Below are 17,611 nucleotides of genomic sequence, written 5' to 3'. Positions count from 1 at the left end.
CTGCTCTGGTCCTGGAGGGGGGGGAGCAGATGTGAGTGGCCACCACCCAACCCTCCCCAGTGGTGAGCCTGCTCTTTTTCTTTGACTGGCATTTCCACCGCAACATTTCCAAGGATTATTTCTTTGGTTACCAGCTCAGGGCAGGGCAAGGCGTGCTCACCACACTAGCATTCAGAACCACAGATCCTCAGCCACTGTGTGTGTTTGTATCTCTTCTCTGTTAAGTATATGGAACAGCTTCAAGGACCACAACAGATGTGTCATTTGCGAGGGCGTCCACTTTGATCGATGCGAGGCAGGCTTGGAAATTAACTTGTGTGAATGAGCCTCTAGCTCAGATCAAAATAACTCTTGCTGCTTTGGCTGCATGACCATTTTTTCTTATAGAGTTGGGAAAAAAAAGTCAAAAAGAGCAATTTATCAAAACAAAACAAGAAGACTCTGAATCGTACTGCCACAGAGTAATGACAGACAAGCTGGGTTTGCAGAAAATCCCCCAAAATAAAGGATCCTTTTTAGGCATGCAGAAGCAATTGCAAAATGCACAGATGCCCTTTGAGAGTGTCTGGATTGGAGTGCTCGCCAGCTCCAAACGTCTCCAGAAACATGGAGAGAAAAATTTTCCCTTTTTGTAATTTAGAGATCGAAATATTAGCTTCTGTGGTGGAGTGTACAAATATCAACATACTTAGTACCTTCAAGAACCAGAAGAATGATATTCAGTGGCATTTGACAATGATTTTAAAATATCAGAAGAGACTCCTGGAGGGTTTCATGAAATCTTTTCCATTACTGCAGTTCAACTTACAGGTGTTTTTTTTTTTTTCTCCTTTCTCTCATTGGCTGCTATAGTCAGACCAAAAAAAAAAAAAAAGCTGTTTTATATATAATATGGGCCAGTTTTTGCAAATGTTTCTTTTCAGATAGAATTCCTTAGCAAAGGTGGAGTTGGAATAAACTGGCCATTTTGAAGACCAGTGAGAAAAAGCACTTCCAATATTCTTTCTTTGGCTTATGCTTTTCCTTGACCTGTTTCAAAAGATCAGGATGAAAATAAAGGACTCGCCAAGTGAACACTGTTTATATCTCTATGCCAGCACTCCACTAGGTGTTTCAAGTAACTTGCGAATAGTAACTTTATGAATAAATAACCAGAGATTATGAGCATTTACTGTATACGAGCCCTTTGCCAAGGACTTGACACAGAATATCTCATGTGGTCATTACAGCCACCTGTGGCAAATGGATTCTAAGATTCTCCCAAGATTCCCAGTGTCCACTGTACACACAGCTTCTCCCAGGTGTTCAAACAATAATCTAGGTTTGAATACATTACAAAGAGATTTTGCAGATGTAACTAAGGCCTCAAATCAGTTGAGCTTAAGGTAGGGAGACCATCCTGTTTCGCCTGATCTAGTCACAGAGGTCTTTTAAATCTGGGTCTAGAGGTTCCATATGGAGGAACTTAGAGATTCAAAATCAAGAAGGACTTTGCCGCTTCGAAGATGCTGGTGGACATCTGGCAAGTATTACAGATGGACTCTAGGAGCTAAGAGTGACCCCAGGCAACAGCCAGCAAGGAAACGGAGACCTCAGTCCTGCAGCTGCAGGTTACTGGATTCTACCAACAACAAGAAAGAGCTCAGCAGTGGATTTCTCTTCGCAGCCTCCAGAAGTCAGCCCAGTGATGCCTTGATTTCACCCTTAGGATACCCTGGACAGAGAACCCAGTCACTCCATGCAGACTTTGACCTACAGGACCATAAGCTAACAGACAGGGGTTGTTCTGAACCCTGAAGCTTGCAGTTGTCTGTTGCACAGCCATAGGAGACTGGTGTGCCAGCCCCTCCAATGTCAGTGTCTTCACTTTAGAGATGAGGGGGTTGAGGCTCAGAAAGGTTAAATGACCTACCCAAGGTAACAGAGTGCGTAAATAGTCAAGTCCAGGTTGACACACAGGCAGCTGGTCCCGTAAGGGTGACTGCCTGTGGGAGATGGAGTCTGAGATGCTTCTGAGCCCCCCCGCCCCCTTGTGAGCTCACCTTGTCCAGGTGACTGTCAATATGATGGATGGTCACTTCCTAGATTGGGCGAAAGATTTTTTGTAGCTCTAATTAAGATATTTAATCACCTGAGCTCAATCAAAAAGAGAGGGTGGGGCTTGAGCTCTTAAGAAGTGTCCATGGGTTAGAGGTGGAGAAAATCACAGAGATGTACGCTTGTTGGCCTGGAAGCAAGGAAACATCTGTGTCCTGATCGGCCTTTCGGGGCCACACAGCAGGGAATCGCAGGTGGCCTCTAGGAGCTAAAACTGTCTCTAGTCAACAGCTGGCAAGGAAGTGGGGACCTCAGGCCTAGAATTGCAGGGAACAAGATTCTGCCAACAACCTGAATGAGGCTGTAAGAGGATCCCGAGCTCAGGTGAAAACCGCAGTGCTGCTGACACCCTGATTGCAGCTTTTAAGATCCCGAGCAGAGAACCCAGCTCTACCAGGCCTGGACTTTTGACCTATAGAAACTCTGAGATAATAACACTTTTTTTCCTAAGCCTCTGTGTTTGTGGTAACCTGCTTTGCTGTAACAGAGAACTAATGCACTGCGAGGAGGGCAGAGTGTTCTCCTTTCTTCACCAGGTGGAAGAGGAGGGGCTAGGACCCAGCCATCCTATTTCTTTGTGTTGGTCTTTGATTAATCAGCAGTGACCCTATCTCTGTGTAACTCTGTTTAACCTCAGTTTATCCATAGCACCAAGCAAACTTCAACTGTCCGGGTCTCCCACCCTTCTCAAAACCTGACTTTACACCCTGTTGATACTTAAGACCTGGAATTTAATTCACTTATTAGCAGCAGCCACTGTTTTATGAAGATCCTGATATCCAAGCCTGTACTGGTGAGGCTGTTGGTTGATCTTTCAAAAAAGCTGGAACTTCACCCCCATTGCCCATCAGGCTGTATTTACACAGGACAGCCCTCCATCAGCGAAAACAGTATTTCCCTGCACACCAGATCTCTGAATGTTTGTCATCTGTCACTGGGGAAGCAAGCTGTATTTATCAGAATCCATTCATTCTCCCAGGATAGCTGAACACAGGATAATCTTGGCTGCGTCAGCTGCCCTAGGACTGGTAGCCGTGAAAAATAGAGGTTGGCTGCAGATATTCCAGACCTACTTTGCTGTGTAACCCTCTTCAGGGGCAGTGGATATGATGCTGGAAAAGATTAATAGAACTTATGCCATCATGTTTATGAGGCGTAAAACCCCCAACTGTGGATTAATGGATGTCTTGGTGAAAAAAATACATCTTTACTCCTTTATGCCTTGATGGGTGAGCTAGAGTTGGCATCAGTGGAAATATATGGAGAGATTGCCTTTAGAAGGTCAGCTTTTAAAGGACTTTTTTGACCTCAAAGTCAATGAAAATAGATTTTTGATTGTTGACCAAGACAGCTGTAACATAAGACTTTCAACCTTTAAAAAAATTCCTATTGAGGAATAGCATTCAGAAAAGAATACAGATCCTAGATGCACAGCTTCATCATTTTTCACAGACTGAACACATCCATGGAGCCAGCACCAGATTAAAAAGCAGAACCACAAACATCCCCCTCAGCCCCTGTTCACCCACCCTCCCCCCAGACTAACTTACTACATTGACTTCTAACACCACAGCTGATATCTCCTATTTCTGTGGCATGTTTGGACTTCAGAGAAATGGAACCATCCAGTGTGTACTCTTTTTTTCTGCACTCATTCACTCAGTAATTTTTGTTTATGTAATCCTATGTAGTTGTAAACTTATAATATCCCATTGTATGATTAGATCGCTATTTATTTATCCATGCTAACACATGTGGGCATCTAAGTAAGCTTTCAGTTTGGAGATACTACAGATAATGCTGCTGTGAGCACTGCAGCTTGTGTCCTTTATGAACATATGTGTACATTCTACTGCGTGTCTGCCTGGAGCTGAGATCGCTGGGCCACAGGGCATTGCATTTTCAGCTAATTTAATAGATGCTGCCAAATAATTTTCCAAAGTGGTTGCACCAATTTTTACTCCCAAAATCAGTATGTAAAAGTTCTTGTTAATCTACATCCTTGCCAATATTTGATACTGTCTTTTCACTTTAAAAAAAAAAGTTTAAATCTTTTACTACATCACAGTTACAGGCACAATCGTTCCTTCTGTTGTGAAACTAATAAGCATGTTTTCATAGAGGATCTATGAAAACACCAGTACTGGGCGCGGTGGCCAGTGGACTGGGCCGAGGATCACTGGCTAAGGTGACAGCTGGTGATGAAAAGTGATTCACCCCTTTTATGAAGCTCTTTTCTACTTTGCAAAAGCACCCGGGCCCTCCTATTACTCTGTTCTCAGACCTTCAGGCAAACATGTAGGAAAGTCTGATGTTCTTCCTAAAGAACATTTCTTGGTTCCAAAACTAAACACCCTTGAAAAATACCTGCCGTATACTTACCTTTTAGCCAAGTCTGTTTGCCTTAACATGTACCCTGCAAACATTTACAGAGATCCTATTATAGGTCAGGAGTGACGCCTTGATCTGGAGATACAAGCGTGAGTACTGCTCATTCTTCATAAGGTTCTATTTAAGGTGTGATGAGAACTACAGTTTAGTTGTTAATTCCAAAAAATTTTCATGTTGCCTTTTGTATTATTTGCAATTACATTTCAGCCTGAGGACTCATCCAAGTTTACTGACAACTTGTGCATAAAAAAAAAAAAAAGAAGTTTGACTCATTTTTAGTGTAAAAGTTTCTCTGATGACAAAATAGTGCATATGCACACTTTAGGAAGTTCACCAAGAAAGAAGATGGGCTGGGACCAATGAAAGTTCGTCTTGAAGGAAGTCACTGGAATCTGAGAAGCCTTGGTGGGTTACACGCCTACAGAAAGGAACACTGTTGCCAATTGTTGCCTTTCGTTGTGTTCTTCCACGCCATGCTCAGTGAGTTGGTACTAGAGGCTCCACCAGTTGGATTTAATCGGGGAAGCAGAACCTGGTGAGTGATGTGAAATAAAGGGTTTATGAGAGGGATCAGAACTCACACACCTGTGGGAGAAACTAAGGAAGTTAAGTGTCCAGAACCTGATGAAAGTCTCTGGGAGGCCATTGCCTCTGCATCTGACCAGGCCCGGAGCCTGTCAGCAGGGCAGGGGGCCAAGGGGAAGGCTGGATGCAAAGTGGGAGAGAGCAGGGACCAAGTGTGAGCCTTGAGGGTGAGCCGGAACCCACAGGGGAACCTGCCCTATATGTCTGCCTCTCACCGCATGGATCCCCAGAGCTGCAGGAAGGAGCCGGTGCCCAGCCCCAGACTCAGAGACCCAGCAGGAGCTGGAGGAGCTGTGGGCCCACCTGCTACTGCACACCCAGGTGAGCCACTGATGAGCATCAGTGTACATGACCTGCTGGGAACCCGTGCTCAGACCACCGGCCCAGGGCCACAGCTGCAGCTGCCCTGCTGCACTCCACATCTCATGAAAATTCCTCTGTGGCCAACCCTCAACCAGAGCTTTTCAGAGAAATGAAATTCCAGCTTAACTAAGTTGACATAGTACAAAACTACCATAGAGATAGACTCTGAGATTTGAAAAAAGAAGAAGAAAAGGAAGAAGAAGAAAAGGAAGAGGAAGAGGAAAAGGAAGAAGAAGAAAAGGAAGAGGAACAGGAAAAGGAAGAAGAAGGAAGAGGAGAAGGAGAAGAAAGAAAAAGAAACTATAAAGATGATCTAATGTAATCCTTTCCTTATGATAACTGGGGCCCAGAGAGACAGTGGCTGGTCCAATGTCACAAAACTCATGACAGGCCTGGAGGCTTAGTCCCCCGTGTCTCTATCTGGGTGACATCACAGAAAGAACACTGGATGTGAAGTTAAGGTCCCTGAGATTTTGCTGCTATTTAACCTTGGGGGGAAAAATTACTCAAGTCTAGATTCCAGTATTCCCATGGGAGAATGGCGCATGGGCTCGGCCCCACGCATTGAAGGGGCTCAGTGAATATTGATGAATAAATGAATAAATACAGTCTCTCAAGAACAACCATTTGACAAAACTGTTCTATTGCCTAACATAAAAGAAAATGGGCGGAGAGTATAGCTCAGTGGTAGAACACACACTTAGCATGCACAAGGTCCTGGGTCCAATCCCCAGTGCCTCCTCTAAAAAATAAATAAATAAACCTAACCACCTAACCCCCCCCAAAAAAAAAGTTTAACACAAAAAAAAAAAAAAAGAAGAAGAAGAAGAAAAAATAAGTTCTAAAAAAAAAGGAAACCATGCTCTGGAATCTCAATAGTGAGGAATTCCCGTATATTCTCATGAAATTTATCTGGGGCTAGAGTGGATCACCCGAGTCCTTCCCCCTTTGCAGAAGCCAGGTTTCCAGTCTCTCAGCCATGCAGTAATTAGACTTTCTGCATTCTTCTCATCAGCCCACTGACTTGTACGTGACCCATTCAGCCTGAGTTTTTCAATAGGAGTCGATACCACATAGCTAGAGAAGCAAGACTCCAAAGAACAGCAGTAGGAATCAGCTAGAGGAAGACACAGAGAAGACGCCTAACTATGCATTTGTACGTTTTGCTCACGAATCGGCAGTTTGGACAGAGTTCAACAGGAATGGCTCATCTCCACTCCGTGTGGAGTTACCTGCGCTAGATCCAAAGCCAGGAGCTGAAATCATCCAGAGACTCCTCTCTTTCTGCCAGGGCTACTGGCTGGTCCTTCAACCCGTGGATTCTCCAGTGGTCTCTGCTTCCTGGTGGCGTGATGATTAAGAACAGGACTGAGCCTCCCAAGAGGACCAGGAGGGAAAAGTTATCACCTTCCATGACGGGGACTCAGAAGTCACAGATCATTTCTGCCAGTGTTACAGGCACCCCCAGATTCAGGAGAAGGGAACATAGATCCCACCTCTCAATGAAAGGACTACATTTTACTAGGAACCTGGAGGGTGCAGTATCTTGTTGCCCGCCATCTTGGAAAACACAGTCCATCACGTGATCAAGTTCCCACAAGGACTTGAGACACACAGAGCTCATCAACTAAATGAGCTCTTATCCAGCAACGACCCCAGAGAAAATGTTTATGTGTATAATATATTAACACATGCATATATGCATATATAACAAATACTTGGCAAGGGAGATTAATTCTTGGATTCAACTTGCTTCCAAGATGTTTTTAGTGTTATGCCTAAGGGTAAGGGCAGGGAACTGGGCCACTCAAGTAGTTTAAAATAAAAGGACTTTTTCCCTCATCATCCATCTTCTGTCTGGGAAAAAATAAATAAATAAATCAGGCTGCTGAATTTTAGACCCTTGTCATTTCCATGGTAACAAAGCCTACAATGCTAAAAGGTGGATTATAATTCTTTGCAATAGTTAAGAAATCTGTGTTTAGTCCGTATTGTTTAAAAGTGCATTTCATAGCAGTGGATAACATCACCACTAACCCACCCCTGCGCTAACACACAGAAACGTACTCACACACATACATGCAATGTGAAAGTTTTTTTAAAAAATCCCATAATTCACAGTAAGTGACCAGAAAAATGGGGGGAAGTGAGTACCAGTGAGGCTCTCCTGCTTGTTCCTGGATCAGCTTTGAACCACGTTTACTTGTTTTGATTTTGATCTTAATTAGGTGGCTTTAGACAGAATCTGATCATTTGAAGCCTGGAGAGAAAAATCAACCTTCACAGGCACAGAAGTGAGAATAATCGCTGTGTTTGGAAACTACAGGTAGTTCAGTGTAGCTGGAGCGTAGTGTATGTCGAACAGAGAATCTTATTTTTAATGTTGGAACTTTTAATTATGAAGTATTTCATATGTGCAGAAAAGTATAGAGCATAACGTGATAGCCACGTACTGGCCCCCGTAGTTAACAGCTATTACCCATTTGCAATATTTTTTCTTGAATCTCTTTTTTCTTAAGTAAATAATGTATTAACTATTCAGTTAAAGCCTTACCTATTCATCATGCAACCTTCCCTCCCTCCCCAGAAGTCATCATCCTCTGAAGTTCACGGGTGACCTTTCTAGTGCTTACAAGTGAATCCTACACTCTGTGTCTTTGTGCTTTAAACTTTGTGTATAAGTATTGTTGGGTATAAGCCCTTTTGTAACTCAGCTCTATTGCTCAACATTATGAGTCTTATCTCTAGCCGTGGGGCACAAGCACACCCTAAGGAGAGTGGAGGCGAGCATTCCGTATTGCACAGATGGTTAATCACTTATTCAACTCAATTTATGGTTCACCTAGAGAGTGAGTTGATGGTGACAGTTTTTGCATGTGTAGGAAATGTTAACTGCCATGCAGACAGGACCAGACACCAGAAACTCAAGTGAATACAGGGAAAAAAAAATAGAGTTGTTTGCACTGGGGTCCATGTATTTCTGAAGTCCATGTGCTTTCTCTCATGATCCGTGCAGTGGGAACAGTGACTGGGGCTGCATGGTCTTGACAATTATACCTTAGAAGCCCAGTAACTGGCCAGCAGGCGGTCTAACTAGATGGGCATTTTGACTTGTGCTGCATCTCTGAGCTTCCGTCAGGGACCCCCGCTGATTCCTCGTGTCCTAACCCTCCGTCTCCCCTTCCCACCCCTGCAGATCTTCTCTCATGCTGGGAACTTTGGGTCTTGGCTCATGTCACTCTGTTCCCTGCAGGCTGAGAGAGCTGAAGGGCTGGGTGGATGACATCCACTTGGGTTCCTCCCTGTCCTGCCCTGTGCATACCCCACTTCTGTTCCCTGCGGCCGGGAGAAATGCCTCACTTGATGTTCTGTTCAATTGCCAGTTGCAGTTTGATGGATGTGGAGTCATTTTAACTTTTTGTGCATTGTTAAAATAAAGGAACTGAAGGGGAGTTTGTTTTCAGGACCCAAAACTGAGTCACTGATTTAATATCAGATATTGAATAGCTAGTACGTGTACTTCATCTCTCTTCTCTGTTTACCATATTACTCTCTGAACGTCTCGAAGAAACTCTTTACATGCAGGAGCTCTGAAAACAGAGGAAGGAGACTGTGCACACATTTTACTTTTGAAGTGGCATTTACTTATTCAGTAATAACCTGCTAGATTAAAGTTATATTGACCTCATGTACTGTCAACTAATTATATTTTATTTCTGCTGCATTTCCAAGTGTGTAAAGCTAAAAACAAGTGACTACATGCAAATTACACTGTGTGAAGCCTTTTAGGCCATGTTCAAATACTAACAGGTTCAATAAACATATCTGTCTAACAAGCGTAGGACCAAGAGCTCTTCGTTTACTGACATGCTTTATTGTCATTCCGCTGTACGCTTCTCGTGTGGCTGTTTTATAGAACATGAAGTCTAGATGTCCTGTTGGAATCTCAGATCTTATTTACAGCTTGCTGCAAAGTGGCTTATTGTCATTTATTATTTCTTATTTGATTTATATGACATTGTTCCATCAAATTGCCCATGGGTTTATTTACATAAAAGGTGCACACATACACACACACTTGAACTTCACTCGGTGCTGTCATGCAGTTAGCAGTAGAGTGTGGGAGGCTCTTCTGTTTGTTTTTTGTTCTAAGATCATGTCCTGGGCAGGCAGTTGCTATATTTCCTTTCACTCTGAGTATCTGTCGTTTGCCTCTAGGTGGATCGGATCATCTTCTGTGTCTTCCTAGAAGTCGACTTCAAAATCTACAAAAAGAAAATGAGCGAGTTTTTCCCTACAGGTGAGTAAAGCAATTTGTTTCCTTTGGCATTGGGGGGTTGAAGAAGTGAAGGCATCACTTATATGTCTACTACATTGTTTTGCCTCTTAACAGAATGTTACAAATGTGATTTCTGTACACCAGTCACACCCGGCAACTCGTTTCTTAGTTTTTAAGATCTAAAGGAGGTGATGGGAAACCGAGGCTCTTGACTTCTTTCTGCTCCCAGGTCACTGTGTTGTCTTGGGGAAGTCATTTCATCTCTTGAGTATCAGTTCCTCACATCAAAAGGGAAGGCTGGACCAAAGAGCATTTCCTCTCACCCTAAATTACACAGTCCTTGTTTGCTTCCCCACACTTGTGAGTTGTCCAGGCCTGTGCCTGCATCCACTGTGCTAAACGTGTTGCAAATTGTAAGAAGCCCATTTATATTTGTTGTTACAGTTCAAACTGTTCTTGCATTCCATCCCTCTTCTCCCGAATTTTCTCCACCCAAATTGCAGTGAGGATAGCAGTCCTTTCTAGGGCAATCTGAGAAAGGTCATTCATCTTATTTCACACTTCTTTTTGGAAAGTAAGAGAAACCTCAGGGTTCTCAAAGAACCTTGAGTAATTGATTCATGTCGATTGAATATGCCATCAACTGTACTTGGTTCATTTGAATAGTGCCCCTCTCCCGCGGTCCCTCTCCCAGCCTGTGAATGGCTGAGGCTCCTTTAATACCTTGTTATTTTTATGATGCCATTAAAGTTGCCCTAAGCACTTTCTTCAGCCATGGTAAAGGATGGCTTCCAAGAAATTTCAAGCTACTCTGAGCATTGTTGTTGCCTGCCTTTCAGAGAGATTTCTTTTGAGGTTTTCATGTCTGTCTAAAGTGGCTTTTCACATAGCTGGTGACTCTGGTAGGCAGGAAGGAGCAAATTAAGGATGCCGGTGCACATTCACCCTCTTAGGCAGCCTATCAGAGCCCCACAACAGAGAGGATGCTCCACCCGCCTGCAGATCACTAGGACGCAAAGCTACGGAACAGCTACAGCAAACGGATGGAGATGTTCAACTCTGTGCTCATGATCAAAATGGGCTACGTCCTCCTGGGTAGTTGGAACTCTTCTCTAATTTTATAATTGAAAGGTGAATCTGCTAAGTGTATTAAATTTGGGCATTTACAGTATTTTCCTAACTGGACCATAACATAAATCCAGAAAGACTACCATGTGATGAAAGAATCTTGGTTGTGATCTTTTTTCTCATCCCTTCTCTTTCTCTTTTTCCTCCTTCCCCTCCTTGTCTCATTTTTATTCATCTTTTAAAGCAGTCCTGTGTTTTACAGAATCTAAAGTGCATAATAGCTGTTCAGCAAATAGATGTTGATGTGAGTTGAATTTAGTAGATTCTCCTCCCTATAATCTGATGGTTTTTTCTGTCTCAGTCCCCTTGTTCCATCTTTTCTCTTTATGTTCTACATAATCACAGTGAGCAGATTGTGGCTGGATTTCTGCATTTTTAAGTATTTGAAAAAAAGTGCACATTCATGTAAGAAATGCAACTTGCTATGGTGAGTGATTGTGTCTTGCCAGTATCACAACATAATTGATAAAGTTTTATAAATTTTGGATTCCTTGATATGCTTGGAAATAATGACATCATATTCATTTTTATGTCTTCTGAAATGAAAACTTGTTTTCACTCCGACATATGGCTTAAAATAATTGCATAAATATGGTCCATTGCTATTAAAACAAATCTATCCACCTGCAGTTGTTTGCAATGATGCAAAGCCAAAAATCATACTACAAGTTTTAAAAATGGGACAGTTTTAGTGGTCTAGAATGTATTAATAACTATGCAAATAAATTATTGTTTGAAAATTGCTACTTTAAATACATCCAAAATGCATCTTAGCACTCGAGTGAGTGAAATAATAATAAAATCGTCCTCAGTTTCACATCAATGCTTTGAATCATGCCGTGCTCATGAAATTATTTCCAGTGCGTATTTATAATAGTAAGTACATTCTTAAACTAAATGTCAAAATCCACCAACATCGTTGAGTATTTCTGCAATGCTGAGGCATCAGCCATTTGTAAATTCTAAATATGCAAAATGAAATAAAGGTGACTTCTAATGGAATATGTGACTGCTAATATAGATGATATGCATTAACTGTCCATAATTTGAATTTATGCTTAATTCATTACCATACCACCTTTGATTAGAATGCAACTTTTCTGACTTGCCATAATTCCCCCTAGACTGACTGCAGAGTATCTCTGACTAGTCTTCTTAACCCTTCCCAATGCAGTAATGATTGTAGTTTAGAAAAAAAAGTTATTTTTATATCAAACCAAATATCTGTGTTTTGGGGTACTTTATTCCCATGTCTGTAAATTTCATAATTGAGAATCTAAGACCGAATGTGTGAGAAAACAATAAAAGTTAGACCAGAAATGATCATAATAATAATATATGTAATATAATACGTAATATAATATAACACATGCATAGTAACTATTACCGAATGTTACTAATGGAAATCATAGCTAACACTCACGGATTCCTTCTATTAGCCATCAGATACATGGGCTAAACCAGTTCATCTTCACAATGACTCTACGAAAGTTGCCACCGCATCAACCTTACTTCTTCAGTATGGAAAATGATGCACACTTTAGAAAAGTGAAGCAGATGGTTAGGAGATAACAGGGCTATGTTTTAAAATTGAGGATGGTATCGTCATCGCACAGGTGGTGAGAGCATCTTCAGAGAAGGCTGGGGTCAAATTCTAGGATGCATTTGGAGCATCGACGAAGTCTTCCTAGTTTCACCTGATGTCCATCACTTTTCAAAGCTGCCACGCTTCTCTTTCTTTTCCTATCTGTAAATTTCATCATGAAACATTTTCTAAGATGAGTCAAATTGGTACTTTATCAGAGACCTCAGAATCAAATTCTGTGCAAATCATCCCGGTGGTGCGGTGCTATTATCTGCAGGTCAGTGTCACCAGGAAGCCAAAAGGACCACGGGAGAAGACAGAAAAGTGCCTGTAGAAGTAACCCAGGGCTGACATAACCAAGTGCCATAGACTGGATGGCTCAGACGACTGAAGTTTACTTTCTCACAATTCTGGAGGCCAGAAGTTCAGAATCAAGGTGTACACGGGGTTGGTTTATCCTGAGGCCTCTGTCCTTGGCTCGGAGACGACCATCTTCACCCTGTGTCTCAGCGTGGTCTTCCCTCAGTCTGCCTCCTTGTCTCGATCTCCCCCTCTTGCAAGGGCACTAGTCATACTGGGTCAGGATCCACTGCAATGATCCCATCTTAACTTAATTACTTCTTTAAAACCCTGAATCCAGATAGTCACATTCTGAGGGACTGAGGGTTATGGCTTCAGCATATTGAATTTGGGCGGGGACACACTTAGCCCATAACAGGGTCCGTCATAGTAATGAAGTAGGAACCTCAGAAGAAAGACACCAGCAACAATTTTTTTCAACAGTTTTTTTATCCTTCTGTGGGTGAAGCACATATAACTTCTCCTTTCCAGATGAATTATTTGGAAGTCTGCTGTGGCAGCTTTGTGGAATTGCCATACACTTTGGTTGCAAATAGTCTATAGTTATAGTGCATCATTGCATAGCCTACAGCAAATAATATTTGTATGATTCAACTCAGAAATCTCTTTATTCTTTACATAAGAGTTTTGTATTTTTCAGTGCGTAGGATTTATTTTGTGTTATTTTCACCTCATGTTAAAAAAACACACACACACAATTTCTGGTCTCAAATATGGAAGTCTATATTTTTATCAGAATCTAAGTTCTAATAGAGAATTGAGGGATTTTAACTTTCCTCATAAGAACAGTGTCAAATTTAGTTTTGAAACTGTATCAAAGAATCCTGACATTGGAAACCTGAGAGAGATCATGGTGAAACCGCCTCCCTCCCCCACTTCAGGGAAAGCCCACATTTGTTTACTGCAGGGCTTCTCAGTTAAGGGTGAATTTGCCCTTCAGAGAACATTTTGAGACATTTTTGTTTTTCACATATGGAGGAAAGAAGGGGCTCCTGGCATCTCCCCAGATGCCAGGTGTGGGGCTAATTATCCTGTGATGCACAGGACAGCCTCGCACGGTAAAGAACTGTCCAGCCACAGATGTCAACAGTGCAGAAGTCGAGAAACTCTGTTCTTCTGTAACCATTTCTCTCTTCCCATAGGCAAACTTTGCCTTTGGATTGGGTTTATCTCTGCCTGTGGATGTCTTACCCAAGCTTATCTATCTAGCTGGATTTGGAACGCATGCTCTCAGCCTGACCTCTGGCTTCCCTGACTCATGACCCTCCCCTGGTCTAGACTTTGCCCTTGCCTCATTCACTCTGTACCCACAGATGTCTATGTGTTGACTTCTGTTACCCACCAACTGCCTGGTTGTCCCAGCCTGAACCCACTCCTGGTATCATTCATCTACTGTTACCCAGGAAATCTAGTGTAATAGTCTCAGAAAATGTGATTAAATGTTATTTAGGTTTTATACACCTAATGATTAAGTGTGGTGGTAAAGGCTATATACAGAGCCAGGAAGAATGAATTCACCAATTATTCTCTCTACGTATTTCAAGCAAAGTTTATTACTTCTTTGTCTAAAAGTTTTCACTTTTATCACGGACCATTGGTTTAGTAACCATTGGTTGATAAAATTACCTTGTGATCTTACAAATATATTTGATATTAGAAGGCTTCAATCCCCTGCTGGTATCCAAGCTCAACTGACTCATTCACAATGGAAACAATTATGACTAAAAAAATTATCCATATTCTCTTTATGTTTTGACCCTGAAAGCAGTTAGATTTGTCATATTTTTTCCCAGGTAGGAAATTTAGATAGCTTATACACAATAGTAATGTAGGCTCATGCATAATTTCTTATATATATGTACATATATATATATATATAATATATATTATATACAATAGTAATGTAGGCTTGTTAATGTGATTAAAATATGTCTTTCAAATAGTAGGTAGCTGAGGAAGCCGCTAAGAGGAAAATGATTCCAGGAAGATATGCTCATCTCAAACCTGCCACTTGTCTCTCAGAGGAAGATTTGCTTTAGACAGAAAATTTCTTTAGTGTTTACAAGTGTGACTCAAAAACTATTTGAGAAAACCTCATAGAAAAGAGAGTGATTTTTTTTCTCTGTTCTTGATAGATACTGCAAAATCATGAGCCATTCAAACTGCTAATATTTGGGGGTCACTTCTCAAGTATAATATAAAATGATAAACTTTATTCAGTTGCAAAACTATTCAGCACCCTAGAAATGAGCTTGGGAAATGGTACACACATATAGAAACACATGTATGACAAGTGTTAAATTAGTATTAGACAAAATGAATGCATATAGGACTTATAAATAAGTTTGTAAATTATAGACCTTACTAGAGATGCTTTTTGACCTTAAATATAGATTTTCTTTGTTGTACATAACACAACCATTTGAATGAAAAAGTCAAAACATAAGTCAAGTTTGAGAATTCTACCTTGGCAACCTGTTAAATATTTAAACAGATCATAGTGGCTGGCTAAATTGCCTAAGTTTTGTTCAAATATTGATAGATATATTATTAATTTATTTTATTTGCATTTGCAGACATATTTAGGTTTTGTGCTTTTTTTCCCTTCTTAGGCATAACTGACCATAAAGAAAATCCAAAATATAGATTTTGGGGAGAATTGTCTTATCTTTTAATATAGGCTTATTATTTTCTAAACAAAACAAATCAAGAATCTTCTCAGTCAGGTTTCAGTTATTTTGACCTCCTTATGGTCTTCCAAACATGAATTAAATTGTATTGATACAAATAGATTGTTCATTAATTTTCCTGACCATGAATTTCTGTCATTTATTTCTGTCTAAATTACATACACTCTTGCAAGGTAGCTCCAGCTTGCTTTTTATATTATGATTTCTTTTTTGACCTCTGTCTTGTCTCACCAATGAAAAGATAAAGTTTGTGGAGAACAGAGACCATTTATGATATTCTATTGTACTTCCATAATCGGGAAAATTTCTAAATATATAATGTTTATTAAATTAAAAACTGCGATGAGCTTAAGCTCAAACACTGTTTCACCAAAACTTCAGGTGAAAAGTCTTTTTTTCCCCCAGATGTTGTAAGTATTGTTAACATAGCTGGATGAAGGTATAGCCATTCTTTTCATATATTTTTCACGTTTCATCATGAGGAAAGAATACTTCTCCAGAAATATTGTTCTAAAATTATATCCTCTGAAAAACGGACATGATTTTTTTTAAAACCTTTTACCTGAATCTGTTCTTCAAAAGCTAACAAGAGAAAGTGCAGTCAGTCCTTCACATCCATGCATTCCACATCTGTAGAGTCAACAATCATGGATTGAAAATATGAAAAAAAAATTCAGAAAATCCCTTAAAGTAAAACTTGAATTTGCTGTGCACTGGCAACCATTTATATAGCATTTACATTGTCCTGGGTATTATCGGTAACTTAAGGATGATAACTTAAGGATGATTAAGTCTATTGGAGGACATGCCTAGGTTATATGCAAGTAATACACCATTTTATATAAAGGACTTTGGCGTCTGTGGGTTTTGGTATCTATTTGAGGTCCTAGAGCCAACTTCCCTCAGTACTGCAGAATGACTGCATTCACCCTGCCTCTCCTTCATCCCCCCTTTTCACTGATTTTTTTTTAAAGTTTTTCTCATCCATCATTGTAATTACATGCCTACTATGTGGCCAATCCTTTGATCACTGCTGCATTTAAAATACAGTTCTTATAAGATGCCGGAAGTGACAAGCATTACACAGAAAAGTTGGAAAACAATGTCAGCAAATTATCCAGCACTGAACTGAGACAGACAGAGTACCAGGAATTCTGAGGCAAACACATATGAGGACAAGGATGCTTAAGTTTCACGAAGAATGTGGCACTTGCAGCGACCTTTCAAGCATGAGCAGGAGCAGAGAAGTGATGCTGAATGTTGTGTGAGTGACGCAGAGGAAGGAGGCCAGTTGAGGTGGGAGAGTCTGTGAGATAAGTAGGATGTGTGTATCCAGCTTGTGAGTCCTTGACTGGGAAGTACTGATACTTGTCACCACTTAGGAAGCAGCTGGGCCTAAAGGTCAGCCTTTTAGTGGGAGAGGAACATGATAGATCCTGTATTTAAGAAGGATTAATTCAGTTCTAGCTAAGAGACTGGCCTCCCAACCGTAACCCTGTGGAGTCGGTCCATCATCTGCTTTTATTAGGATGGTAATGAGCAGAGGCTGCAGAAAACTCAGTAAATTGCCCAGCGTCACATAGCTGGGTATCTCTGACCTCAGATCCTTTCTGCTGTGCAGTGCTCCCCCACAGCAGTCCTGACAGTGCGGACAGTGGTTGGAAACTAGGCTTTCTGCTGAAAAGGCTGTATGCCATCTCTTTGTAGTAATCCACACGTCCTCTTTCCTGCCTCCTTGTATCACTCCCCAGTCACCAGCTTCCCAAAAATGCGAATGAAGCACAAGGTGCCATGATCTGCTAAGGTCTGCTTCACTCTTGCCACGTCAGCCCAATGATCAGAAGACAAAACTTGAAGACAATGTGGGTGACAAGGGTGGTGAAGATCTGGAAAACATAACCAGTGACTCATGAAGAGTTTGGTACATAGTCAAAACCACCTTTTTGTGGGGGGAAAACCCCTGGATTTGTCATCCTAATAAATAACTTATGTTCCTCTTGCAACCATCTTAGAACCACGTGACTTTGTCCATTTTGTTTGATCTTTTCCACACTTCAGTTTTGTTGTGTGCAAACACAGTAAGGGAACTTTTCCAAATAGAATGAATAAAAATGTAAATAAATATACAGAAAG

The 17,611-nt window shown here is 41.1% G+C and overlaps 1 protein-coding gene across 3 annotated transcripts in view; it reads left to right on the top strand.

Annotated features, from left to right (window-relative positions):
• The window catches only part of MACROD2 (mono-ADP ribosylhydrolase 2), a 1,889,921-nt gene that overhangs the window by 1,707,021 nt on the left and 165,289 nt on the right, over positions 1–17,611 (top strand). For all 3 annotated transcript variants that reach the window (XM_072943799.1, XM_072943800.1, XM_072943798.1), the window contains exon 9: positions 9,655–9,736. In XM_072943799.1, the coding sequence (XP_072799900.1) occupies positions 9,655–9,736 (82 nt within the window). The remainder of the gene's footprint in view (positions 1–9,654; positions 9,737–17,611) is intronic.

Source organism: Vicugna pacos, chromosome 19 (genome assembly GCF_048564905.1).
Source record: "Vicugna pacos chromosome 19, VicPac4, whole genome shotgun sequence".
Lineage (NCBI taxonomy): Eukaryota > Metazoa > Chordata > Mammalia > Artiodactyla > Camelidae > Vicugna > Vicugna pacos.
Note: the sequence above shows the minus strand (reverse complement) of the source record. Positions and strands in the feature narration are given on the sequence as shown.